This window comes from Babylonia areolata, chromosome 27, assembly GCF_041734735.1.
Source record: "Babylonia areolata isolate BAREFJ2019XMU chromosome 27, ASM4173473v1, whole genome shotgun sequence".
Taxonomy (NCBI): domain Eukaryota; kingdom Metazoa; phylum Mollusca; class Gastropoda; order Neogastropoda; family Buccinidae; genus Babylonia; species Babylonia areolata.
Window position 1 is genome coordinate 16,185,508 of NC_134902.1, and position 27,206 is coordinate 16,212,713.

Genomic DNA, 27,206 nt, shown 5'->3' on the forward strand with positions numbered 1-27,206 from the left:
TTAAACAAAAAAGAAAAAAACCCAACAAAACAAACAAAAAATAAATATAAAAAAAAGAGAAGAAAATTCACTGTTTCACACACAGACAAATGCACCACAGGTAAAAACAGGTTCCCTTTCATTTTTTTCTTTTCCCATGCTGAGATTTATTCATTCACAAAACATGTTCAGAATTTGCTGAAGCCCTTCTTTGATCCGGACTTGGCAGCAACCTTCAGTACATTGTATCGCACTGTTTTGCTGAGAGGCCGGCACTCCCCCACAGTCACGACATCACCGAGGGCCACATCCCTGCAAATTAAGTTATGAGATATACTGGCATGCAAAAAATGTGGATTAAACCTTTACATAAAAAATATCAATACAAATGAAAGTGTTAAATTGTATGTATCCCAAGATACATGTATAAAAAATATTTTTAGAATCAATTTGTGAAATAAAGACAAAACAGCAGATGAACAACCATAACTGTGTTGCTGAACAGAATGAATATTCCATGCACTGCAGTGCAACAGGAATGCAAATGAATGACAAAACAAGTTATGGATAAAAAATCAGACTACATTCCCATGAGGGAATGTTTCACACAGCAAAAGTAAAGTGGAAATGTTAACCTTTGCTGTACCTCATGGGGGAAAAATTATTTTATTTCATTTAAATCTTCAGAAAAGTCAATTTTGCACTTATTCAATTGAAATTTTATGACTTTGTTCACAAATGATTTTTGTATATCCCCACCAAAAATGGTGGTGATTTGTTTGTAAACAAAGGAGTAAATAAACAATGAAATCACTGTATAACCCACTCCAGACACCATAGGTGACCAGTCACCCATGACTCTCGAAGAAGCATCAGTGTTTTCTCTCACATGCTAGACACCAAGAGTGGCCAATCACCCATACCTCTCATTGCTTTTTTCCTACACACACTGGAGCTCGTGGGTGTCTAGTCACCCATACCAAGTAAACAGGCAGCTTGCAGCTACAGCCTCATTTCTATTGATCCAATCAATCTACTAAGCATATTTTTTGTTCATCATCATAAGTACATTTTTTTGTAAACTTAAAATGGTGTGCTTGACTGTAAGTTTCCATCCAAACCTTTGACCCAAATTGATCTGCACTTTAACATTTTAAAATTCAGGCACATCATGCCTGTATCACTGGAAGTTTCAATTTACTCCGTCATGGCTTGGGCATTTCATAAAAGCTGCAACTGTTTATCACTCCACATAGAAACCTACATGGTGGACAAAAAGCCCAAAATCATTATGCTTACATGAATGAAAAGAAAAAGTCATTCAATGCTTGTTTTAATATCCACATGCAACAACATACCGATCATGCAGATCAGATACCCTACAGAGAATCTTTTGGTCTTATTCTTTCATAGCACACAAAGATTGTTTCACCACATCACCTCGTAACTCAAATGCAATATAACAAAACATTTTTCAAACTAGAAAACAACTCAATTATTATGAACATCGAATTCTTGCTAATGAAAATCCAACAGCTGTGAAACAACGTCTAAAAAAAAAAACTGGTCAACCCCAACGATCTAAAAATAGGTGGATAGCGCGCGCCTTCTTTGAGCCCCTTTGCAAACTGAAGCCAGCGGGAAGTGTTCAACCAGCCATTTTGCTACTCGTGTCAGTACAGCATGAAGTGGTAACGTCATATATATAGCCGAACGCTTAGCTGGTTATGATGACTGCTTCACGGCAAGCTTTCACTTGCTTGCCATTTTTGTTAAGCTGACATTCCTGTGTGTGCCTCCACAGCAAACTTGCGCTTCGTGTCACTGCAGTTTTCCTTATGTAATTTGGTAAATATACCATTGGCAGACTGCAATCAAGACAACAATTGGCATGTTGTGGGGGCAAGCACAACAGGATTTCATCAAAGATATATGGTAAATTCAGAACTGCCACCAGTTAACAGACTTCTCAACAGACCGACAGCTGGATACCGTATCAGTATGGCATCCAGTTGGCTTCAGCTTTCCTGGCCAATAAGCTATCTGTTTTTAGATATGTAGGTCAACCCAGATTGGTACGTACTTGAAGCATGGGCTGAGGTGAACAGACATGTTTTTGTGTCTCTTCTCGAAGCGGTTGTACTTCTTCACGTAGTGCAGATATTCCCGTCTGATGACAATGGTACGCTGCATCTTCATCTTCAGCACCACTCCAGTCAGAATACGACCTCGGATGCTGACGTTGCCAGTGAAGGGGCATTTCTTGTCAATGTATGTTCCGTTCACAGCCTGAACACACAATACACAATATCAAAACTGCATTCTGGCCTGGAAAAGGTAAATGATCTAACATAGCATCCTGCCAATTCTTACATACTATGGAAATATCTTTGTTCATTTGTTAAGGTCCTTGTCATTAGCTATTTTGGGGGCTTATCTTATTTTCAAATATCTTTGTTCATTTGTTATGGTCCTTGTCATTAGCTATTTTGGGGGCTTATCTTATTTTCAAATATCTTTGTTCATTTGTTATGGTCCTTGTCATTAGCTATTTGGGGGCTTATCTTATTTTCAAATTTTCTTTCATGACAAGAAAATAATCGTTACAATATTTATCACATTTTGTCACAACAGAATTCTGTGTGAAATTTGGGTTCTGCTCTCAGTCTCCCTAAGGAGAGCATGTTGTATCGCTACTCTTTTTTTCTGCTTGCAAGTGAATGTGTCTTCCCATCAGAGTAGATTTTCAAATAGAATTTTATCAGGGACAACCTATTTTTTTATATTTTTAATAAAAAAAAAAAAAAAAAAATTATTATTTTTTATATTGCTATGGGTTCTTTCATGCATGTTAGGTAACACACAGGACTTCAGTTTATCGTCTTATCCGAATGATTAACTTCCAGGCCACCACTCAAGTGTCTAGTGGAAAGGGAGAAAATTCTGGTTAGTGAGGGATTAAAACTTGCATGCTCTTTTCTTGTTTCCAAGATGAAAGTGTTAATGTTACCACAAGGCCATAACTCCACTGTTAGTTTCAGTAGCTCAAGGAGGCGTCACTGCGTTCGGACAAATCCATATACGCTACACATCTGCCAAGTAGATGCCTGACCAGCAGCGTAACCCAACGCGCTTAGGCCTTGAGGTGTTAATGAAAATCAACTAAGGAATTATGTATGAAAATACAATTTGTCCTCATATTCTCAAGTCCATAACCTTACCCCCACAGACAAAATGAAAATGTCAATGTGCTTGGTTTTTCAACTTATCAACTTTCACAAAATAATGGCAGTCAAATCAAGCAAAGAGTTTCAATTTGTTCATGGTCAGCACAGCAATGCTTGTTTCTGAAGTATATGTGATGCTGCACGCGAAAATCATGGATAAGTCGCAGCCACACATTTCGCGCTACACGCTGTGAAAGTGAACAATGGCTAAAAATATCAAATTTCACTTTTTCGTATATTCACATTCTATAATGTTTTTTCTACTATGTCACAAAGTATTATATACAAATATAAAGTAATTCTACTTTATTTTAATGTTTTCCTGTTTGGACATAGAGTAAACTTTAGGAAATCAGCGAACTCTTTTGCCCAACTTTCGAACACAATTTCGAACAGAAAAAATTGCGTGTCAAGCGTAAGAACATAACCTCCAGGTTGTAAACAGTCTCTAGTCCTAATTCCATACTGTTCTCAATCAGTTTGTTTGTTTATGCGTAGTAATTCGAAGTTTTTTGTGAGACCGTGGAATTTGAGCGACTTATCCATGACAGACACACTGACCGACGCTCGATTCATCACTGCTAAATCTTTGATGGCCGACTTCAATTATTTCCAAAAGTAGCACGCTTGTACTGTCTACATCTTGATTTTCAGTGCTCTCCGTGTTTTGTGAAAGCCACAATAATTGCCTGAAGTGGGTGACTGTGACTGTGTTTTGTGAACATGAAGCACAATGGCGACGCAGAAACTGACGCACGCAGATATCCAAGCTGTTGTCGGAAACAATGGATTTCACCTCGCCAGAACTCGTTGAAGCAGTGACAGAATCCTTTGGTGATGAAAAATCATCAGAAATCGATGATTTTAGCAGTGACGATGAAGAAAACCAACCTTTGCCGGAGGAGAATGGGGATGAACACGAAGACCGAGACTCTGGTAAGTTTGCTTCGCCACCATCATTCACAAAGCTTTAGAATTACTTAAATGAAAGGAATAACATGTGTTGTTTGATTACTGTAAATGTTAACCCGACTAGTTGGAAACATCCACCTAAAAGTAGTAAAACAAGTGACTGTTGACAAGTGGATGCTATTGCTATTTTTAGTAACAAGTTTGGCAAAAGCTGCAGTTGGGAAAGCTCTTCACTACCAGTCAAAGATTATCAGTAATCATGGCATATTTTCACACTTTACTGAAGGTGTTCGAGATATTTCACAGTCTATAAGTCTGTAAAGAAAAAGAAGAAATGTATAATGCATTTCAGATGCTTGAGAATGTGTAATCAAGTGTTTATTTGTGACTATTTTATGCAGTCATTGTCAGTGTGTGTGATGATTGTGTCAGCCTGTGTGCATACATGGTGTTAATTACATGCATGTGTTTGCATGCAGTTATGATTTCATGTGTGTGTGTGTGTGTGTGTGTGTGGTGATGACTGTGTCAGCCTGTGTATTGTCTGTGTGCATGCATGTATGATTTCATGAGTGTGCTTGTGTGCATGTGTATGTGTGTGCTAATGCTTTTTATGTGTGTTTATCTATGTGTGTATGCTTGATTTCTTCATCTTATTATCAGTTTCATATTTTGCATATTTTTTCAAATTTTAATCATTACATAATTGCACTTTGTAGGTCTGTCTTACTGGATATCTTTTCACCTATGGGACTCCAGGAAGACCAAAGAAAACCAAAAGAGGACAAGGTGCACAGAATAAACATCACACATGATTCACTGACTGAATTGCGTTTCTAAAGTGTGTGGATGAATTTGTTGAGTACTATTATGTTATGTTGTTTTGTTTTGTATCACCTGCCTATCTTCAATAATGGTGTTATACAGGTACACTCCGGTGTGTCACCACAGGGGTAGCACAGATATAACACATGTATACAAGCCATCTCAAGCCATGCAGATCAAAGGTCATACATTCCTGTACATTGTCAGAAAGTTTGGAGTGAATCTAATTAGCAGTTTTTTTTTTCTACAATTTTTTTTCGAAGTGTGAAAATGTGAAACATCGCCCATTTATTTCTCAGTGTTTACACCAAGTGGAGCATGATTTGGGGACAATATTTTGACAAAACAGCAATTATTTGGTGATACTGAATGCATTTCCAAAGTTCTCTGAGTCTTTCTTGACATTTTGGTACCAGTCACTTGCTGCTGAAAAGTCTTATGAAAAAGTCATAACAAAGTGAATGTTCCCAAACTTTAAACCCAATTTTCTCAGAAGTACGTCAGTGACCGCCAAGAGACTCAAATGCACATATCTCATAACTGAATTCTGTTTTCTGTGTCTTATTTAGAAGTCTCTCTACTTTCTGATAATCCTATTATCTCATTTTGTGAATTTTGACCCTTATCCATGATTTTCGTGTGCACCATCACATATATTAAGTGGATAGAGAGAGAGAGAGAGAGAGAGAGAGAGAGAGAGAGAGAGAGAGAGAGAGAGACATACATCACGAGGGGTCTTGAATCCAAGACCAACATTGCGAACATAGCGCAAGTTTTTCTTGGTCTTCCCAGTCAGAATTGACTTTTTGTTCATGAACACAGTGGGCTGCTTCTGGTAGGATCTTTCAGTCTGCAAAAAAACAAAAAAACAACCCAACATGTAAACAGAGTATATAACAAAAAGCAAAGAATAATCTGAGGAAAAAAACAAAACTCCCCAATCCCAAAACATTAATTATTGCTAATTGTAATTATAATAATAATTATAGGAAATAACAAAAACCTTATAAACATAAACAAGCTCTTCTTAAGCACCTGCTTCTACAACATATAATTCTCTTAAGTGCGTTACCCATATACTGATATAGCTATCCTGAACAATAGGGTAGCAACACTTTAATTCTTATCCTGTTGAAGTGTTTCATAATTCATATGTGAAAAGATTTGATTGAAAAGCTAATAACCAACCCCCCCCCCCCCCCCCCCCCCCCCCCGGAAAAAAGGAATAAAAATGGGGGCCTCAACTTACAAATCATGGAAATGGAAATATCTTTTACATTCCGTTTCATAGGAATAAATGCATTGAAACATCAATGATAATATCAGTAACACAAACAGCTGACATTTTCTGCATACTTATTGGGAGAGAATAACTCTGCTCCGGAACAGACGGAGCCTTGTTTCAAACTCCGTTTTTCGACCTGCGATTCTGATCATCATATTGTAAACCGAGACTCGTGAGAGACGGGCGATACTACATCACTGTGAAAGGCAAGTTGTTTATCCGATTCTTATACATATATTCATTTCGCTTTCAGGCAATACAGTTATAATTCACATACGTGTTTGCAATGCAAAATGAGAATCTCCAAACTGATTTGCCGGACACAAAGCACGTGTCTTTACTCAGAAGACTACATGTAATGGAAGGCGCAAGCCAGATCATGAATTGGCACAACCATCATGAAATGTGCGAGAGACTGCTTAAGTAAACATTTATAACATTATGATCATAACAATTTTTGGATATAAGAATACACGAGTACGTTTATGATTAAGAAGTAATTTGGCAGTGAACAAGGAAAAATGAAAGAGCAGCAAACCTGAGCGTCCGCCATGGTGTCGACTCGTGGTTCGCAAAGGCCGGAAATAGTTTTACATTCAGCGATCCCAGAAATCTCCTCTTCAGCGACCTCTATAAAGCAAAAGTTCATTGAGAGTAGCCTACCTTGAATCTTTGGATCAAAACGATGTCTGCATTTTTTGCGAAACTATTGGCGTTTGTATGTTTCATTACTTTTTAAAAAAAGAAGAAAAAAACTTAGTCTCTGATCGTAACGAAGATATTGTGCTTAAAAACAATTTTATGCATGCGTATTTGTTCGTTCTTCATTTAAATATCTTTTTACTGAAGTTTCAAGGACGTGATCGAAAACTGTTGGCTTTTGTTCACTGATCTAAAAATAGATCTTTTAAACTTTTTTTTTATTGTAGATAAGTGGCTTTTATTTCATTGAGGCATGGAAGCGGTCATACTGACCCGGCCACACCATATATGCTAAAATCAGACCAAAAAAACGTAGATCTAGGTATAGACGCAGCGCGCTGGCCAGGCCTTGGGAGCTATTACCTCACCTTTCAACCCCCCCACCCCCCCCCCCAAAAAAAAGAAAAAAAAGAAAAAAAGAAAAGAAAAGAAGAAACAAACACTACCACACCCCCCCTCCATCCATTAACCCCCCCAAAAAAAACAACAACAACAACAACAACAAAAAACAAAAAAAACCCATCACTACCCATAAACAACCAACAACTGAGAAAGTGAACAAAAAGCAATAACAACAACATAACTCCTTAACTTGAAAAGTGAAAACTTGCATATCAACCATCCTAAAAATTTCTTGGTGCCTGTTTTGATTCAATGTACTTAGGACACCACCTACTAAGCCCCCTACTAACGACGATAATGGCTTAGTCGCGGAGCCAGACTGAGTGAGTGTCCCTCCCAGAGTGGAGACTGCCACCACGTCCCTCAAACAACAGCCCCCCATGAATCTGCCGACACTGACAGAACTCAACCCAAGCACAGAAGTGGAGGGGTATCGAAACTGAGGTCACCATGAGAGCAGGGCATGAAAGGCCACAGACTTTGAGACTGTTTTGTTTATATTGATGATGATGAAGGAGGAGGATGACGACGACGATGACGATGTTACTATGGAGGTCCATTTTGGTTTGGGACTGCGTGACAAGGCTGTACTCTACGCTTCCCGTCATAATGATATCCCGGTGTTAACCAGGCCTGAGAGATACAGACACTTGCAGTGTTGGTCAGGTAATTAGAGCAACACACCCAAAGACGCATCCTTGAAGTGGATGACACTCGACTGTGGTCCCAGTCTCCCCATTTAAGCCCACAGCACGCTCAACTCTGGGTAGTAGCTGGCCATGGGCTGGGATTCGAACCCACGTCCTCACAGCTGTCAGTCCGCGACGCTAACCACTTTGCCACGGCGGCTGGTACATTTGCGTATTATTATGATGTCCTGATCACTACAGACCACCATTGATCAATGACCACTGCTTACTACTGACCACCGCTGACAACAACTGACCACCGCTGACTACTGACCACCACCGACTGACCACTGACCACTGCTGACCAGTACCAAAAATGTATGTATGATTATATGTACATTGGCCTGGGGAAACATAGACCTGTGGGAACTTAGATCTTGGGGAACATAGACATGCTCCCAACTTGATTTGTGCTGGACTGTTTCAGCCAAAATGCCTGTCTGTGGGATGTCGCTTTGCCAGCAGCACCAGCAGTAGGAGCGGCTGTGGCAGTACCAGCAGACTGTGCAAGGAAGGAAATAAACATATGGATCCAAAGAAACTATTTGAAAAACCCAAAATTTCAGGTAAATTAACAAGAAATATTTAGAACCTTCGAAACCTTTTGAACAGTACAAAACATTGGATAAGTTACTGGAAATATTGAGAACACACTTCAACAAATCATGGCAGGTCTGAACAGTTATTATTTTGAATAATTTCATAACTTGAAGCTGGTGGTGGCATTTATCAGTGGATCAGTCTACTAATCTATGTGAGTGAAAAGGCTGCTTGTTACAAAAAATAAAAAAAACAACAACCCAAAACAAACCAAACCAAACCAAAAAACAGCTTTAAGATTTTGTAACTCCAGATGTTGCACAAGTTTTACAAATCATTTATGATGATAAGTTTAGTTTTGTGTCAGATGATTTGTTTGACGATGATTTGTAGAGAGGGGGCAGGGGAGTGGTTGTTGTGGAGCTAGATCTTGCAAGCAAAGGAGATAAGTCAGTGCAGGAGGCCGAGCATAGACCTGTGGTTGACCCAGAGTTGAACTCGGGGACAAATCATCCTCTTGTTAAGGCCAGGGAAGAGTGGGGAGTGATGAAGGGGTGGAACAATATGGTGCAATGGTGTGACATAACACATTTAGCCAGAGTGGTTTTGGCAAAGCATGCGTACACCAAACAAGGGGATCAGCTGTCATCTGCAGGCGAGTTACCAACAGCACTGCTTTCTCTGCACTGTGCCAAATGGGTCATTGTTTACCTCATTGATGCTGTCTAAAAGTGAGCACGAAGTAGGTGGACGTGGCAGTCAGGCATGGCTGTTGAAGGATGTGTGTGTGTGTGTGTGTGTGTGTGTGTGTGTGTGCAAAAGAGTGTACACAAGATAATTTTTATAACAGAATACCAGAAGTTTAGATTTTAACTCAGATTCTATGTGTGCATAAGGTATGGATACACGTTTTTCTATTTTATTTTTAACTTATTTTTTTGATTTATCTCAGCTGACTATCTGTAACGTATAATAAAAAACAATCTTTAATTTGTTTAGCTCGCATTTGTGGTTTGCTCATTGCTAACCAGTAACTAGTGCGTTGAATAAACTTCAAACTATTTGAAACTGATAGTTCATTTTCTTTTCAGAAGAGAGAGGAGTACTGAGGAGAAAGGAGTATTGTTGGTTATGCATACTTTCTTGCTGCAGTAGTTTGAGTTCTTGATATATTTTTTTCCCCCATTAATGATTACCCTCTGCTACAAAAAAAAATCACTTAGCAAATAGGCAACAAAAGTCAGAATAATTCATGACACTGAAGGGGTTGATTTGGGGACCATTAGCTTGTTGCCTGGCATATTTATATACATCCCAAAATTAATACATGTGGTATTGGGGATGGAGTAGCTATATGGGAAGGAGGGTTGCAGTGTGTGTGCTGGGGTGGGATCGGATCTGAAAATAATTGAATGAGAATCTGTTATGAGTAGATATTGATAGTTATAGATATGTGGATATACATATCTTTATATGAGATCGATAGATAATAGAATTTTTCTTTCTTAAAATTATCTGTTAATTTCAGAAGCCTTTGAAAAGTCTACCATCACAATTTCTCACTCTCTGTCTTAAAAAAACAATAACCCCCCCAAAAAAAAAACAACAAACAAACAAAAACAACCCAACTCCCAACACATCTGTATTCATCACAGGGGCACCAGTACAACCTAGGGTCAAGCCTCCCCCACCACCTCCACCCAAGGTTTCTGTTGACAACAGCAAGTACCAGGCCAATGAGCTCTTCCAGTACAATCGTATGTCTTTCTATGACATAGAACGCTCTCTGTCTCGCTTTCGGAGCCAAGTGCCGTCCAGCATCAAGAAACGATAATTTGACACTTTTGCGGTTACCCCTGAAATCAGAGCATGGCTGCCTACATGGTGGGGGTAAAAATGGTCATGCACGTAAAAATCTACTTGTGTATATCTGTGCAAACATGGGAATTGCAACCCATGAATGTCAAAGAAGGAGATGACACTTTTGCATCAGCATGAGGCCAGTGTGGCTTCATCTGTTTTTCATTGATATTTGGGATAAATCATTGTTTGTGCAAAACAAAATAGATTGCTATCAGCCCTAGTTCTGTAATGACAGTGCCAAACAGAAAAAGCATGAATGTTTGTGGACACACTAGTGACTCAGATATGTGAACAAGAAACTCAGCTGTTATTTTTCTGTAGATTTTGAGCTGATTTGGGAATAGGTGAAAGTCTTAGACAGAACAGTCAGTATAGGTTTGCAGTGGGCATGGTCTGGCTTCAGACTGGCGGAGATTAAGGCAAACTATATGACTGATGTTTGACTAGTCCTCTCCTCTGATCAATTTGCTTGGCAGCTTCTGTATTAAAAGCAAATGTAGAATGATTATAACAAAAATGAACATACAAACACATTTTTTTTTCAAACAAGAATTTAAAAGAGGTTTAAGAAAAAGAAATATGTACATACAGTTTTAGGTAAAGCACAATGAATTTTAGAGAAAATGGCTTGTGTACAGGTTTGCCTGAAATTTAATACATGAACCCACCTTTCTGCATGAGTGACATGTCGACTGAGATTTTGCCCCCAAAAGTACAATTCATGTTACACAGAGTACTTATATCCTACAAAAAGTGCCACCCAACGGCGAATTGCATTTTATTTGATTTAGTGATATATGCATATTAAAAAGATTTTTTTTTTTATCTTCTTATAAATTATCTGTAATGGTGAAAGGTGCCGGTAATACAAAACTGATATAGTGATTTTAAAATGTTTAATATATTTATATTCTATATATAGGAAATCCTACTCTAGGAAGTGGTCGACAGATGTCATATGCTACATACCATGTTGGAAAGCTTATGATTAAGGATGTGAACTATTTCATGACATATTGGAATTGTATTATTAATAGTCCTAATGTCAGAAAGAATGCACCCTTGCTTGCAAGGGCTTAAAAAATATGTATAAAAAAAAGAAAAAAAGGAAAAAGAAAAGAAGACAGTTTTGGCTGCATTTCACATATTGTTACATATCTGGGCCATTAATATGTTCCATGTAGAAAGCCAGGCTCATGACTGATCATTCAGTTTTGGAGTGGGGACAAAGTTAATAACAAGAACATCATATATTTATCATCATTTTGGGCCAGACAGTTTCATCCTCAGCCTTTTGACTTTGAGTGGTCATCTGGGTACTGGCTTTTTCCAGATAGTACAGTAAATTAAAGTCCTGTATGCACATAAGGTCACTACCACAGATCTCCACTACTGCCTATTGGGTGCTGTCTCAGCTAGCTTCCCCCAGATATAGTTGTTCCCCTTCTGTTCCTTGTCAGCTGCTCTGTGCCATATCTCTAACATGTGCTATTTTGATTATGATTGTTATTTTACGCTTGCTTTCTTCCGAGCATCAACTCTTGAAACAAAAAAAAAAAAACAAAAAAAAGGAAATGAGGCAATAAATCATTAATGTTAAAGAGGAATCAGACATTCCTGTTTAAAATGAGTTCTGATCTCAGTATTTTTCTTCAGATTTATCAAAATTTATTTGTCTTTCAACAATACTGTGTGCCATAAAATTGTTTTTTTATGTATTAAAATTATTACCAAATAAACTGCAAATTTTGTGTGCTACAGATATGTTGTCATACTGCAATCTTTTTCTATTACAATGAATACAGGTTGTTAACCTTGCTTTTTTTTTTTTTTTTCAATTTCCTTTTCTCTTTTACAGTGTCATGACACTGTCTTTGAGTATGTATGATATTAACAAACACAGTGGACATGCATTTGTTCCTCCCCTTCTTCCCTCTCATCCTACACACACACACACACACACACGGATACCGCACAAGGGACATAGTCAAAAAAAGCTTGATCAGGAAGTACACCTTTATCGATGAAATATTTCTCTTGGTACAAAGTGATGCCATGAAACCACATGTTATGGTTTGAACATGGTGTACATGTAGATTTATTAATGAAATATTTCTCTCTGTACAAACTGTTGTCACGAATGAATACACACATGATTTCATTTCCAGTGTGTCGTGCGTCAGTCGCCTAAACAACCACCTCTTTGTGCACATACCACTGACATGCTCACTCACAAGCTGCACACCACATGTTGGGCAGTGACGAGCCAGACTGTACATGTCTGAATGCTGTGGGCTTCCACTGTAAATTTGAGTGAAGATATTTTAAAACAGTCAACCCCACAATCCAGTTGTCTATAGATACAATTCCGCGGATCAGGCACAGCAGTGAGGTATGCCAGATTCCAACAGTGCTGCAGGAATGAGCAACACTGTCCAGTGCAGAGACAGAACCGAAACAGAAGGTACACTTCAAGCTGCTGCAGTTTAGATTCCCTCTGTTTTCAGCTCACACCTTGACCATTTCTGAGATGGTGTGTGTGTGTGTGTGTGATGTGAGGTAAAGCTTGCTGGGAGGGGCAAGACGAGGGACGGCTGCTGCTACATGAAGTTGAAGTCAAAGGGGCGGAAGGTGGACTTGAAGGCTGCTGCTTGTTCTGACTCCTCTTCCTTGCTGCTCTTGCAGTTCCTCCAGTCCACACGCTCTGGCATGTTGAGGATTGGGGGCTCTGCCAGCGCCTCTCTGCACACACACACACACACATGTATGTATACACACACACACATATGTTGCACATATATGTGACGCAGCATGCGAAAACCCGGCTAAAGTCGGTATTTATTTATTTTTTACACTTACATATTTTCTAAAAGTTTAAAAATCACAGATTAACATTAAAAAAAAACCCCAGAATGGATCTATCTATCTTTTTTTTCGATGATTTTTTTCTGTTAGTGTGCCCGAGGAGTAGAAATGAAGTCAGTATCAGTATCAGCAGCTCAAGGAGGCGTCACTGCGTTCGGTCAAATCCATATACACTACACCACATCTGCCAAACAGATGCCTGACCAGCAGCATAACCCAACGCGCTTAGTCAGGCCTTGAGAGAAAAAAAAAAAGAAAAAAAGAAAGAAAAGATAAGTACATAAAAATACTACTACTACTACTACTATTTATAAGGTGCAAACTCTTGATGAAGTCAACTCTAAGCGCACAAAAAAACAACAACCCAAAATAAAAAAAAACCCACAACAACAACATCAACAACAACAACAAAAAAAGAAATCAGCTCATGAAAAAAACACATATTTGTGTGTCTGTAACTTAAAAAACAAGAATTATCATGAATATTTATGTGGTGTCAGAAGATTCAGAACTAAGTAAACTTTAAATTTCCATATAAAAAAGGCACAGGAAAATTTGAATTTTCTCTCTGCACAACTCAAACACAAATGGCAAGTGGGGGAGTGACATCAATCAATACAGATTATTCAGCCACAATCTGCTCATGAAAAATCACATTACCAACAGCTCTAGTGTCTTGACAAGGATGGAGATTGTATCAAACGCTGACATGAATGAAGCTGTCACACACTCCTGACTGCCCGTGTAAGACAGGCCTACAAACCCCGGAGCACATCCTGCAGTCCTGCCCCCTGTATCAAGATGCACGGACGCAGCAGTGGCCCTATGGAGCCACACTGGCAGAAAAGCTCTGGGGCACCAAAGAAGACCTCATCAAGACCACCACCTTCATTTCCAGCATAGGACTGCAAGTCTGAGACCATGTTCACGGGGAACACAGAAGAAGAAGAAGAAGCTGACATGGCTTACAGGATCTTTGACGCACATATCTGATTTTCTGCGTGTATATACACATGAAGGGGGTTCAAGCACGGGCAGGTCTGCACATATGTTGACCTAAGAGATCAGAAAAATCTCCACCCTTTATCCACCAGGCGCTGTTACCGAGATTCGAACCTGGGACCCTCAGATTGGAAGTCCAACACTTTAACCACTCAGCTATTGTGCCGGTCTCTTATTTTTGTTAAAAAAAAAAAAAACAAAGAAAGAAGGAACTACCCTCCACACACACATACACAGAGACAAATTTACCTGCCAAACTGCAGAGGGAACTGCTCAGTGATGCGATGCAGAAGGCGTTCACCTGTGGGAAGCTCCGCATAAAAGTATGGAGTCCCAGCTGGAACGATCTGAAAAGTCGACAGCAAAATGCTGAGGATGCACAAAAGCTAAAAGAAACAAAGTGTGATAGCTGCATGATGAAAGAGAACTGTATAACAAACAACCATATGATATCATGATTGGAAACCTGGTCAACAGTCCCATATGTATTGAGTAAAAAATATAATCAGAAGAGAACACGCATTGATGCATTTTGTGTGTATATGTGTGCAAGCATATATGCATGTGCACATACACTTACAACACACACACACACACACACATATGCATATATATATATATATATATATATTATTTAAATTCCTGTGTGTTTGTAAACAATTTTCAAAAACAGTTTGCCCTTTTTTAATGTACTATCTCCCCATGCCCCCATTTTCCTTATGACCCAAGTACACTTGGTAATAAAGACATTCATTCCATCTAATACCGACTATCTGAAATCTTCACTGTAAATTCAAGGCTACATTATTAAACAAAACAACAACAACAAACAAAAAAAACTAAAACAAAACACCTCCATCTCAAAGAATCTGAAAGGCGCACAAAATGCTCTGTCAGTGAAGTGTCTGCTGCTGCAGTTTAGCAGTGCAATACTTTTTTTTTCTTCTGCATAATCAAAATGCTGAAGATTCAACAGCCATTCTTCCAGCCCCCTTTTCCGTCATAACTCATAAATTATGGTCATTCTTTTAAAACACCCACTGAACGCTTTGGAACCTGATCACAAAACATTGCTGTCAGAGAACTTTTTACTTTGCTCACACACACACACTCTCACCTTCTGCCTCCCACCCCCACCCCCCAGAGAGAAAGAGAGAGACACAAACATACACAGAATCACAATAATGCACACACACACACACATTGCTGCCAGTGAACTGTTTGTTTGTGCACACACACACACACACAAACACACACACACACAAAGTATACCTGCTTCAGGTCGGAGTGTTTAGGGATCTCGAACAGCTCGAACGACTGTGCCTCGGCACATTGCATGAAGGTGTCTTTCAGTTCCTGCAAGGTGTCGGCTGGAATGGGGACACACTGGGACAGCCAGAAACCCCATCATGGTGACTCCCATATCACACAACATCCACAGGCACACACAGACTGATGCACATTTTGTACTGTATAGGAAATTTTCTTACTAAAATTACATTTAATCTAACATGCTATACCATGACCCACTGGTGCAGATTCCTGTTCTATGTAAACTACTAGACCACCATGCGGAGAAATGGAAAGTAGCTGCGGACTAATAGCCTCCCTTGGTAAGTTACCTCCCTTGTGTTACCGGAAATAGCTTTTGTCACAACAGACATAGCTGTTCGGATTTTGGGATGCCCTCAACATGAAGAGCGAGTTGCCACAGTCCAAGTAGTTATCAAGGTGGATTTTTCTACAGAACTTTGCTGGGGCCAACACTTTTTGCTCCCATGGGTTCTTTTAAGTGCATGCTGCACACGGGACTTCTGTTTATCATCTCATCCGAAAAGCTAGCACTCAGATCACCGCTCAAAGTCTAGCGGAAGGGGAAGTAAAAATCTGGTCTAAGTGTGGGACTGGAACCCATGAATACTCTCTTCCCAGTAGGGGCCCCGTTACCACAAGACCACCGCTCCACATAGCGCCTACCAATAACAAGCAGCCAGTGGGTATTTCTAACAACATACTCCTTGACAACCCCCCCCCAAAACCAGAGACTATCTCTGTGTTTACTTGATTTTGCTCACCACCCATCTCACCCCCCCCCACCCCCCCGCCTTCCTTTACGAAACTGCCCCTGAAGTTTGCACTGTTTTATCAGGAATACTCCCATCATCTTCTGAAACAATCTCCTTTCACAGTCTGTGCAATAATTGGTTCTTACCCCCCCACCCCCCTCTGTTAAAAAAAAAAAAAAAAAAAAAAAGAGAGACAGAGAGGGAGGAGGGAGAGAGGGGAGGGGTGACTCTGAACATAAAAATAATTTACAAAAAATAATTTACTGCAAGGCCACTGGCCTATTTGCAAAGGAATTCTGTGCATACATTTCATACATTTTAAGACAAAACACAGGGAGAGAAAGAGGGAGGGAGGGAGAGAGAGAGAGAAGTATCTGAAGAAACTATGAAAGATGTAATATCTCAAAGTCAGGTCAGACTCACTGTCTTGACCCTCTCTGGGAATCTCTCCCTCTTGCCCCCCTCTGTCATAATGCTTCCATCACATCCCCGTTTTCACTGAATTCTTCTCACAGCTGGTTTCCTTCTCAGCTGAAATCGGCTTCTGTCAAACTTTTGTTTCCATCTTCCATGTCTTTGAGCATTTCAAATCTTATATATAAAAATATATACATATATATATATATATATATTGCTAATGGTTGTGGTGGCTGAATGGTTAGAGTGCTGGAATCTCTCACAAGTTTCCTGAGTTCGATCCCCAGTTTCAGCACACCTGGAAGGTTAAAGGTGGAATTTTTTTTCCAATCTCTCAGGTCAACACACGTACAGACATGCCTGCCAGTGCCTGAACTCCCTTCGTTCATGTGTATACAGAATAACAAATATGCATGTTAAAGATACAGTAATCCATGTCATTGTTTGGTGGGTCGTGGAAACAAGAACAGACCTGGTATGCACCCCCCCGGACCCCCCACCCCCTCTGAAAAGTGTCTACATGGCGAGGGTAAAAATCCATGTCATTGTTTGGTGGGTCGTGGAAACAAGAACAGACCTGGTATGCACCCCCCCGGACCTCCCCCCACCCCCTCTGAAAAGTGTCTACATGGCGAGGGTAAAAATCCATGTCATTGTTTGGTGGGTCGTGGAAACAAGAACAGACCTGGTATGCACCCCCCCGGACCCCCCACCCCCTCTGAAAAGTGTCTACATGGCGAGGGTAAAAATCCATGTCATTGTTTGGTGGGTCGTGGAAACAAGAACAGACCTGGTATGCACCCCCCCGGACCTCCCCCCACCCCCTCTGAAAAGTGTCTACATGGCGAGGGTAAAAATCCATGTCATTGTTTGGTGGGTCGACCCCCCCGGACCTCCCCCCACCCCCTCTGAAAAGTGTCTACATGGTGAGGGTAAAAATCCATGTCATTGTTTGGTGGGTCGTGGAAACAAGAACAGACCTGGTATGCACCCCCCCCGGACCCCCCACCCCCTCTGAAAAGTGTCTACATGGCGAGGGTAAAAATCCATGTCATTGTTTGGTGGGTCGTGGAAACAAGAACAGACCTGGTATGCACCCCCCCCGGACCCCCCACCCCCTCTGAAAAGTGTCTACATGGCGAGGGTAAAAATCCATGTCATTGTTTGGTGGGTCGTGGAAACAAGAACACACCTGGTATGCACCCCCCCCGGACCTCCCCCCACCCCCTCTGAAAAGTGTCTACATGGCGAGGGTAAAAATCCATGTCATTGTTTGGTGGGTCGTGGAAACAAGAACACACCTGGTATGCACCCCCCCGGACCCCCCACCCCCTCTGAAAAGTGTCTACATGGCGAGGGTAAAAATCCATGTCATTGTTTGGTGGGTCGTGGAAACAAGAACACACCTGGTATGCACCCCCCCCGGACCTCCCCCCACCCCCTCTGAAAAGTGTCTACATGGCGAGGGTAAAAATCCATGTCATTGTTTGGTGGGTCGTGGAAACAAGAACAGACCTGGTATGCACCCCCCCCGGACCCCCCACCCCCTCTGAAAAGTGTCTACATGGCGAGGGTAAAAATCCATGTCATTGTTTGGTGGGTCGTGGAAACAAGAACACACCTGGTATGCACCCCCCCGGACCCCCCACCCCCTCTGAAAAGTGTCTACATGGCGAGGGTAAAAATCCATGTCATTGTTTGGTGGGTCGTGGAAACAAGAACAGACCTGGTATGCACCCCCCCCGGACCCCCCACCCCCTCTGAAAAGTGTCTACATGGCGAGGGTAAAAATCCATGTCATTGTTTGGTGGGTCGTGGAAACAAGAACACACCTGGTATGCACCCCCCCGGACCCCCCACCCCCTCTGAAAAGTGTCTACATGGCGAGGGTAAAAATCCATGTCATTGTTTGGTGGGTCGTGGAAACAAGAACAGACCTGGTATGCACCCCCCCCGGACCCCCCACCCCCTCTGAAAAGTGTCTACATGGCGAGGGTAAAAATCCATGTCATTGTTTGGTGGGTCGTGGAAACAAGAACACACCTGGTATGCACCCCCCCCGGACCCCCCACCCCCTCTGAAAAGTGTCTACATGGCGAGGGTAAAAATCCATGTCATTGTTTGGTGGGTCGTGGAAACAAGAACACACCTGGTATGCACCCCCCCCGGACCTCCCCCCACCCCCTCTGAAAAGTGTCTACATGGCGAGGGTAAAAATCCATGTCATTGTTTGGTGGGTCGTGGAAACAAGAACAGACCTGGTATGCACCCCCCCGGACCCCCCACCCCCTCTGAAAAGTGTCTACATGGCGAGGGTAAAAATCCATGTCATTGTTTGGTGGGTCGTGGAAACAAGAGCAGACCTGGTATGCACCCCCCTGGACCTCCCCCCACCCCCTCTGAAAAGTGTCTACATGGCGAGGGTAAAAATCCATGTCATTGTTTGGTGGGTCGTGGAAACAAGAACAGACCTGGTATGCACCCCCCCGGACCCCCCACCCCTTCTGAAAAGTGTCTACATGGCGAGGGTAAAAACAATCATACATGTGAAAACCCACTCGTGTACACGAGTAAACATGGGAGGCACAACCCCTGAACGAAGAAGAAGAAGAAGACTTACCTGAATCTGCAGGTGTGAAGACTTGTAGTTACGTTCAAAGAAAACCACCACTTTCCCGTCAGCCTTGAAACATTTCCTTAGAGAAGATTTGTACGTGAAGGCAGTCAAGGAAATACACGCCCCTTCAAAAATGAGAACATTCATCTGAGCTAAATTCAAAAACGTGTTCTTGAAGAAAACAAAACAAAAGCAACTAACGCGCATCAATAATTTTTTGTTCATAACATTTAATTTCATGCAGTTTACTTGTATGTTTCAAAATGAAATAACTGAAAAATTTGAATGATCCAAGGCAATCCATCTATTTATTCACTGTGGGACGGGCACCATAGCCGAATGGTTAAAGCGTTGGACTTTCGATCTGAGGGTCCCGGGTTCGAATCACGGTGACGGCGCCTGGTGGGTAAAGGGTGGAGATTTTTACGATCTCCCAGGTCAACATATGTGCAGACCTGCCAGTGCCTGAACCCCCTTCGTGTGTATACGCAAGCATAAGATCAAATACGCACGTTAAAGATCCTGTAATCCATGTCAGCGTTCGGTGGGTTATGGAAACAAGAACATACCCAGCATGCACACCCCCGAAAGCGGAGTATGGCTGCCTACATGGCGGGGTAAAAACGGTCATACACGTAAAAAGCCCACTCGCGTATACGAGTGAATGTGGGAGTTGAAGCCCACGAACGCAGAAGAAGAAGAAGAAGAAATTCACTGTGGATGTTTATATAGTGCCTATCTTCTGTCAGAGACAAACGCAAAGTGGTTAACAAATAATGCGAAGTTATTTAATGTTCACAACAGGCTGCCGACCTGGGTAGAGCCAACTGAGAGCTGCCTTTGTTTTTCTGCGTCATTCAGTCAGGCTTCAAATTCACTGGAAACAAGAGAGGCAAGGCCTTCAAGACTCACTTGTGATAAATTAAGTCCCCTAGCATTAATTACAGAGTAATTTCCCTTTTTTACTACCTGCACCAAAACGTTTGCAAAATAAATAAAAATTCCATGCTTTGCAAAAGAAGTTCCTGTTTGAACAACAAATGATAATAATGACTCCTCTTATTGTTGTATCAGAATAAGAGGTCAAAGTGCCAAGTTTAGAGAATACAAAAAATATAAATATAACAGTAAATGCAGTTTGCATATAATTAGGCTTCTTTTACAAAAAAATTTTTGTGCCCATCCCAGAGAGGCAACATTGTTTTAAACAAGATGACTGGAAAGAACTGAATTTTTCCTATTTTTAGGCCAAATTTGGTGTCAACTGACAAAGTATTTGCAGAGAAAATGTCAATGTTAAAGTTTACCACGGACACACAGACAACCGAACACCGGGTTAAAACATAGACTCACTTTGTTTACACAAGTGAGTCAACAAAAGCAGACCATGTGTGCACATCGTATTGTATTATCATCATTATATTTTTTTGTAATAACAGTTCTCTGCGTGAAATTCGGGCTACCCTCCACAGGGAGAGTGCATCACTACAGTACAGTGCCACTCTTTTTTTATTTATTTATTTATTTTCCTTTCTGCCAGTGTACCTGCACGCAAAGTGCATGCTGCGCAAGGGACCATGGTTTTATCATCTCATCCGAACAACCAACGTGATACAGACCACCACTCAAGGTCTTGGTGGAGGGGAAGAAAATTCTGGAAGAGTGTGGGGTTCGATGATCCCCATTGCCTTCAGATTCTCTTGCTTTCCTAGGCAGGATGCATCACCGCTTTGGCTGTCACTCTGCATCGCACAGAAAGCTCACACACGGAGTGATGGCCTAGAGGTAACGCGTCCGCCTAGGAAGCGAGAGAATCTGAGTGCGCTGGTTCGAATCACGGTTCAGCCGCCGATATTTTCTCCTAGACCTTGAGTGGTGGTCTGGACGCTAGTCATTCGGATGAGACGATAAACCGAGGTCCCGTGTGCAGCATGCACTTAGCGCACGTAAAAGAACCCACTGCAACAAAAGGGTTGTTCCTGGCAAAATTCTGTAGAAAAATCCACTTCGATAGGAAAAACAAATAAAACTACACGCAGGAAAAAAAAAAAGAAAAAAAGGGTGGCGCTGTAGTGTAGCGACGCGCTCTCCCTGGGGAGAGCAGCCCGAATTTCACACAGAGGAATCTGATGTGATAAAGAAATACAAATACAAATACATGCACGCAAGCAAGTGAAGGATATTTCTCTATTTCCTGCAGCACCTCGTCAGGGGCGGACACAGTACACCTGTGGTGGTGGATGGGCAGGATCAGCACGTGGTCAGCCACCAGTCCGCCTTTCGCCAGCGCCATGTAACTCTGTCACAGGAAACGGACGTTTTTTTTTTGGTTTTGTTTGTTTGTTTTTTTCCTCCCCGTTTCAAAAACCCTAACTAAGAAAATGATTACACAAGTTGCAGGACAGGAAACAGATGTCCACCCTCTGCTTCAACAACCATGACCAAGATAATGATTACATCAGTCACAGGAAACAGACATTTTTTTCCGTTTTAACAACCCTGACAAAGATAATGATTACACAAGTCACAGGAAACAGATATTTTTTTCCCATTTCAACAACACTGACCAACATAATAATTACACAAATCACAGGAAACAGATATTTTTTTCCCATTTCAACAACCCTGACCAAGATAATGATTACACAAATCACAGGAAACAGACATTTTTTCACCGTTTCAACAACCCTGACCAAGATAATAATTACACAAATCACAGGAAACAGATATTTTTTCCCATTTCAACAACCCTAAGATAATGATTACACAAGTCACTGGAAACAGACATTTTTTCCCATTTCAACAACCCTGACCAAGATAATAATTGCACAAGTCACAGGAAACAGACATTTTTCCCCATTTCAACAACCCTGACCAAGATAATAATTGCACAAGTCACAGGAAACAGATATTTTTTCACTGTTTCAACAACACTGACCAAGATAATAATTACATCAGTCACAGGAAACAGACATTTTTTCACCGTTTCAATAACCCTGACCAAGATAATAATTACACAAATCACAGGAAACAGACATTTTTTCACTGTTTCAATAACCCTGACCAAGATAATAATTACACAAATCACAGGAAACAGACATTTTTTCACTGTTTCAACAACCCTGACCAAGATAATAATTACACAAATCACAGGAAACAGATATTTTTTTCCCATTTCAACAACCCTGACCAAGATAATAACTGCACAAGTCACAGGAAACAGATATTTTTTCCCCATTTCAACAACCCTGACCAAGATAATAACTGCACAAGTCACAGGAAACAGATATTTTTTCCCATTTTAACAACCCTAAGATAATGATTACACAAGTCACAGGAAACAGATATTTTTTCCCATTTTAACAACCCTAAGATAATGATTACACAAGTAACTGGAAACAGACATTTTTTCCCATTTCAACAACCCTGACCAAGATAATGATTACACAAGTCACAGGAAACAGACATTTTTTCCCCATTTCAACAACCCTGACCAAGATAATAATTACACAAATCACAGGAAACAGACATTTTTTCCCCATTTCAACAACCCTGACAAAGATAATGATTACACAAGTCACTGGAAACAGACATTTTTTCCCATTTCAACAACCCTGACCAAGATAATGATTACACAAGTCACAGGAAACATATTTTTTTCCCATTTCAACAACACTGACCAAGATAATAATTACACAAGTCACAGGAAACAGACATTTTTTCCCATTTCAACAACACTGACCAAGATAATAATTACACAAGTCACAGGAAACAGACATTTTTTCACCGTTTCAACAACACTGACCAAGATAATAATTACACAAGTCACAGGAAACAGACATTTTTTCACTGTTTCAACAACACTGACCAAGATAATAATTACACAAGTCACAGGAAACAGACATTTTTTCCCATTTCAACAACCCTGACCAAGATAATAATTGCACAAATCACAGGAAACAGATATTTTTTTCCCATTTCAACAACCCTGACCAAGATAATAATTGCACAAGTCACAGGAAACAGATATTTTTTCCCATTTTAACAACCCTAAGATAATAATTACACAAGTCACAGGAAACAGACATTTTTTCCCATTTCAACAACCCTGACCAAGATAATAATTACACAAGTCACAGGAAACAGACATTTTTTCCCCATTTCAACAACCCTGACCAAGATAATAATTACACAAATCACAGGAAACAGATATTTTTTCCCATTTTAACAACCCTAAGATAATGATTACACAAGTCACAGGAAACAGATATTTTTTTCCCATTTCAACAACCCTGACCAAGATAATAATTACACAAATCACAGGAAACAGATATTTTTTCCCATTTCAACAACCCTGACCAAGATAATGATTACACAAGTCACAGGAAACAGATGTGTCTCTCCCTCCCCCCCCCCTCCCCCCATTTCAACAAACATGACCAAGATCATTACACAATCAACAACAACCAGGAGGTATTTTAGTTTTATTGTCCCCGTTGCCCATACTGGTGACTGTTGACGATGACAGCGACAACAGCAGCAACAACAGGATTATTTTAACTAACCCGTTTCCTCGCAAGTTAAGCTACTGGCATTACTTCCCCTTTTCCCCCAAGTGAATCAGACTTGTAAACTTATGACCAGTTTTTTTTTGTTTTTTTCTCTCCTGATTTCTCTCTCAAATATTGTATTTCAAAATTTTACAATGTGACAGATATTCATGAATAATGACAGTATGTAGAATAAACATGAAAAAAACAACAACGACAGAAGTGCAAAAAGGAGGTGGACCTACAACTGTGGACCTACACTTTCAACCAAGAGATTTCTTTTTTTCACTGATGACCAGGTGTTTCTTTTATTTTATTTGTTTTTTCAAACTTTGTAATTCGAATTTTAAATTGTGACAGATACATACAGTAATAACAACAGAAAGTAGAATAAACATGATAAAAAGAAGAAGAAGAACAAAAAAAAAGAACTCAAGAGGCGGTGGACCTCCAACCTACCTGTGAACCTACACTCACGACCAGGTGTTTTTCTACCTGCGGACTTCCGAGACAGAACCAGCAGTCACTGGCGTCCTCTGCAACCACAACATCTCATCCTTTATACAATGGCTCCATTGTTTTATTTTATCACTTTGTCAACAAACACAAAAAAACAACACCATATTTTGGCAGGGAACTGCACAAAAAACAAACAAACAAAAAAACAAAAAAAAAAAAAAACATAAACGAACAAAGTCATCAAATTTCAATTAAACAGTTGCAAAACTGACAGAGTTATGAATAATCAAATGAGAGTGAAGGTAATTCTTCACCCACAAGGTACGGCGAAGTTGGAAACGGTTTGTTTCATGAATGTGATGATGATGAAATGGATACTTATTAGCACCTGTCTTCGGTTATAACAGCGACTTCTTTCTCTTTCAAGCCACAATATCATCTTTCGATAACCAGAACAAATGACAATAATCCATCTGTTACAGTTACGGAAAGGAAGATGAATGAACAACCTACCGAGCTTTGTTATTTGTACAACTGACGTGCAAATGTTTAGGTTGGATAAACGGTTCTCATATATAATGATTTCCTCTGGAGAGTTTGTTGCATTATCCTGTTACAGAACATTATAAACATTTATGTGATGAAGTGCAAAAAGAAAAAGAAAAGAAAAATCAACAACGAAAACAACAACAACACATAAAAAACAAAAACGCACAAAAAATGCAGAAATATGACTCTTGACACTAAAAGTAAGGAAAACTAGATCCCATAATCAACCCACACACCAAACCCCATCTCGTCTCTATCTCTCAGTAGATGTATTTGGCACTGGTTCAGATTTATCACCGACTGAATTGGTTTGAAAAAAAACCCAACAACAACAAAGGCCACTGAAACAAATGTTCCGTGTCAGAGTGTTCTCAGGGTGGCTATATCAAATCAAATTATGGTGCTTGGAGCCTGGCCTCTTAAGGCTATCACCACTTTAGCACGTACTTCTTCTTCTTCTTCTTCTGCGTTCATGGGCTGCAACTCCCACGTTCACTCGTATATACACAAGTGGGCTTTTACATGTATGACCTTTTTTACCCTGCCATGTAGACAGCCATATTCAGGGTGTGCATGCCAGGTATGTACTTGTTTCCATAACCCACCAAACGCTGAGATGGATTTCAGGATCTTTAATGTGCATATCTGATCTTTTGCTTGCGTATACACATGAAGGGGGTTCAGGCACTAGCATGTCTGCACACATATTGACCTGGGAGATCGGAAAAATCTCCACCCTTTACCCACCAGGCGCCGTCACCGAGATTCGAACCCAGGACCCTCAGATTGAAAGTCCAATGCTTTAACCATTCGGGTATTGCGCCTGTCAGCATGTACTTCAAGTCAAGGGTAAAAAAGTGCAATATAAACTAATCTCTGCTTCCATCTTTTCACAAACAAAAAACAAAACAACACTAACAACAACAAAAACAAAAAAAAATCTTCCAGAGTTTAAAACATTGAAATCTGATTTAAAATGTTCACTCCTTTCAAGAAGTCCAATAGCACCCATGGAGGGACATCACGAAACAGTCTTCAGAAAATCTGCCCTGTAATGTCTGTGTCTAACGTCATGCAGATCCCAGCAGTCAATGAGCACATGTTCACAGTGAGAGCTCGTCACAGGGAAGACATTAAAGGGCCTCTTCCCCCCTTTAACAAGTAAGAATGAGTAAGTACGCCCCGTGCGCAGTCTGCACAGCAAAGACTACCCGCCTTTCAATTCTTCACAACCAATGGGAGGATCTCTTTTGGGTTTGGATGAATTTGGAACAGCTTTTGTTGTCCATCTGGATCTCAAGGTGGCTATCCATTCAGTCTTCAAATCCGTGAGTTGTATCCCAATAATTACAGAAAATCAAGTCCTGAGATGTCACAGACCTGATTTCTTGCATTACTATGATTAAAGAATGTGACCATGAAGAGTCTCTCTTTAAACACACAAACACATAAGATTTTATCTACATGTATGTATGTATGTATGTATGCATGCATGTGTGTGTGTGTGTGTGTGTGTGTGCGTGTGTGTGTGTGTGTCTGTGCGTGAGACAGTGAGACTGAGAGAGTGTACATAGATGTGCGTGAGAGAGAGAGAGAGAGAGAGAGAGATGAAGAGAAAGAGAGAGAGTATGTGTTTGTCTGTGACTGCATGCGTGTCTGCGTTGTGTGCATGAGTGCTGGTGTGTGCATGTGAGAGCGTATCCAGCGACAGCAGACGAAAACAGTATGATGGACCACGAACACAGCGGACAGAATAATCTACCCGATCTTCTTGGCGCCTTTCCTCCTCTCCCTCCTCCTTCTCCTCCTCCTCCTCGTGCCCCTCTGTCGGGATGACCTCTGCGTTTCTCACCGCGCTGACCTCTGCCCCGACCTCCTGACCTCTGGCTCATGTCGTAGAAAAACTGCTGCCCGGTCTCTTCCTGACATTCAGTGTCGGTGGTTAGTCTTGTGCTTTGTGTGTGTGTGTGTGTGTGCCTTTTTTCTTTTTCTTTTATCAATATTCTGAATATTTCAACCATCACCACCATTACTCTCTCTTTCTGATATTTATGTACTTTTTCTTTCTTCTTCTTTTATCAATATTTTAAATATTACAACCATCACCACTGTTACTCTCTCCCTGTCATTTGTTCAAAATCACAACTATGATCTTCAGTTTTTCAAATACAGATCTTGAATATTTGCATATCTGCATGAATGCCATTACAACAAACTTAATTCTTATTGATGGTAAAAAGGCACCACATAATAATAT

At 40.6% G+C, this 27,206-nt stretch overlaps 3 protein-coding genes across 3 annotated transcripts in view; 1 reads left to right on the forward strand and 2 right to left on the reverse strand.

Moving 5' to 3' along the window:
• Window positions 1–116: 116 nt before the first annotated feature.
• Window positions 117–6,850, reverse strand: LOC143301242 (small ribosomal subunit protein uS17-like). The gene is made up of 4 exons (XM_076615379.1): window positions 6,767–6,850; window positions 5,668–5,793; window positions 2,063–2,268; window positions 117–291 (listed from the first exon to the last, which is right to left on the reverse strand). The coding sequence occupies exons 1-4, from the start codon at window positions 6,779–6,781 to the stop codon at window positions 168–170; spliced, it is 471 nt and encodes a 156-aa protein (XP_076471494.1). The 5' UTR covers window positions 6,782–6,850; the 3' UTR covers window positions 117–167.
• Window positions 6,851–6,905: 55 nt separating this feature from the next.
• LOC143301469 (uncharacterized) lies at window positions 6,906–12,115 on the forward strand. Its single transcript, XM_076615780.1, has 3 exons — window positions 6,906–6,946; window positions 8,449–8,587; window positions 10,217–12,115. The coding sequence occupies exons 1-3, from the start codon at window positions 6,914–6,916 to the stop codon at window positions 10,393–10,395; spliced, it is 351 nt and encodes a 116-aa protein (XP_076471895.1). The 5' UTR covers window positions 6,906–6,913; the 3' UTR covers window positions 10,396–12,115.
• Window positions 12,116–12,434: 319 nt separating this feature from the next.
• Window positions 12,435–27,206, reverse strand: part of LOC143301179 (CWF19-like protein 1) — a 28,481-nt gene continuing 13,709 nt past the window's right edge. The window contains exons 9-15 of the mRNA XM_076615277.1: window positions 26,712–26,871; window positions 24,401–24,477; window positions 21,575–21,690; window positions 19,395–19,488; window positions 15,564–15,677; window positions 14,541–14,638; window positions 12,435–13,166 (exon numbers count right to left, since the gene is read on the reverse strand). Coding sequence (XP_076471392.1) covers window positions 13,025–13,166; window positions 14,541–14,638; window positions 15,564–15,677; window positions 19,395–19,488; window positions 21,575–21,690; window positions 24,401–24,477; window positions 26,712–26,871 — 801 coding nt within the window. The 3' untranslated portion in view covers window positions 12,435–13,024. The remainder of the gene's footprint in view (window positions 13,167–14,540; window positions 14,639–15,563; window positions 15,678–19,394; window positions 19,489–21,574; window positions 21,691–24,400; window positions 24,478–26,711; window positions 26,872–27,206) is intronic.

Bases quoted from the DNA above. Each gene is read 5' to 3' on its own strand.
- LOC143301242 (XM_076615379.1), bottom strand. The intron at 2,269-5,667 runs GTATGTCTCTCT...TTGTGTGTTCAG, and splicing joins GATTCAAGACCCCTCGTGAT to GCTGTGAACGGAACATACAT. The intron at 292-2,062 runs GTACGTACCAAT...CTTAATTTGCAG, and splicing joins CACCTCAGCCCATGCTTCAA to GGATGTGGCCCTCGGTGATG.
- LOC143301469 (XM_076615780.1), top strand. From the start codon at position 6,914: ATGTCTGCATTTTTTGCGAAACTATTGGCGTTT. The intron at 6,947-8,448 runs GTATGTTTCATT...GGACTGTTTCAG, and splicing joins TTGCGAAACTATTGGCGTTT to CCAAAATGCCTGTCTGTGGG. The intron at 8,588-10,216 runs GTAAATTAACAA...TATTCATCACAG, and splicing joins TGAAAAACCCAAAATTTCAG to GGGCACCAGTACAACCTAGG.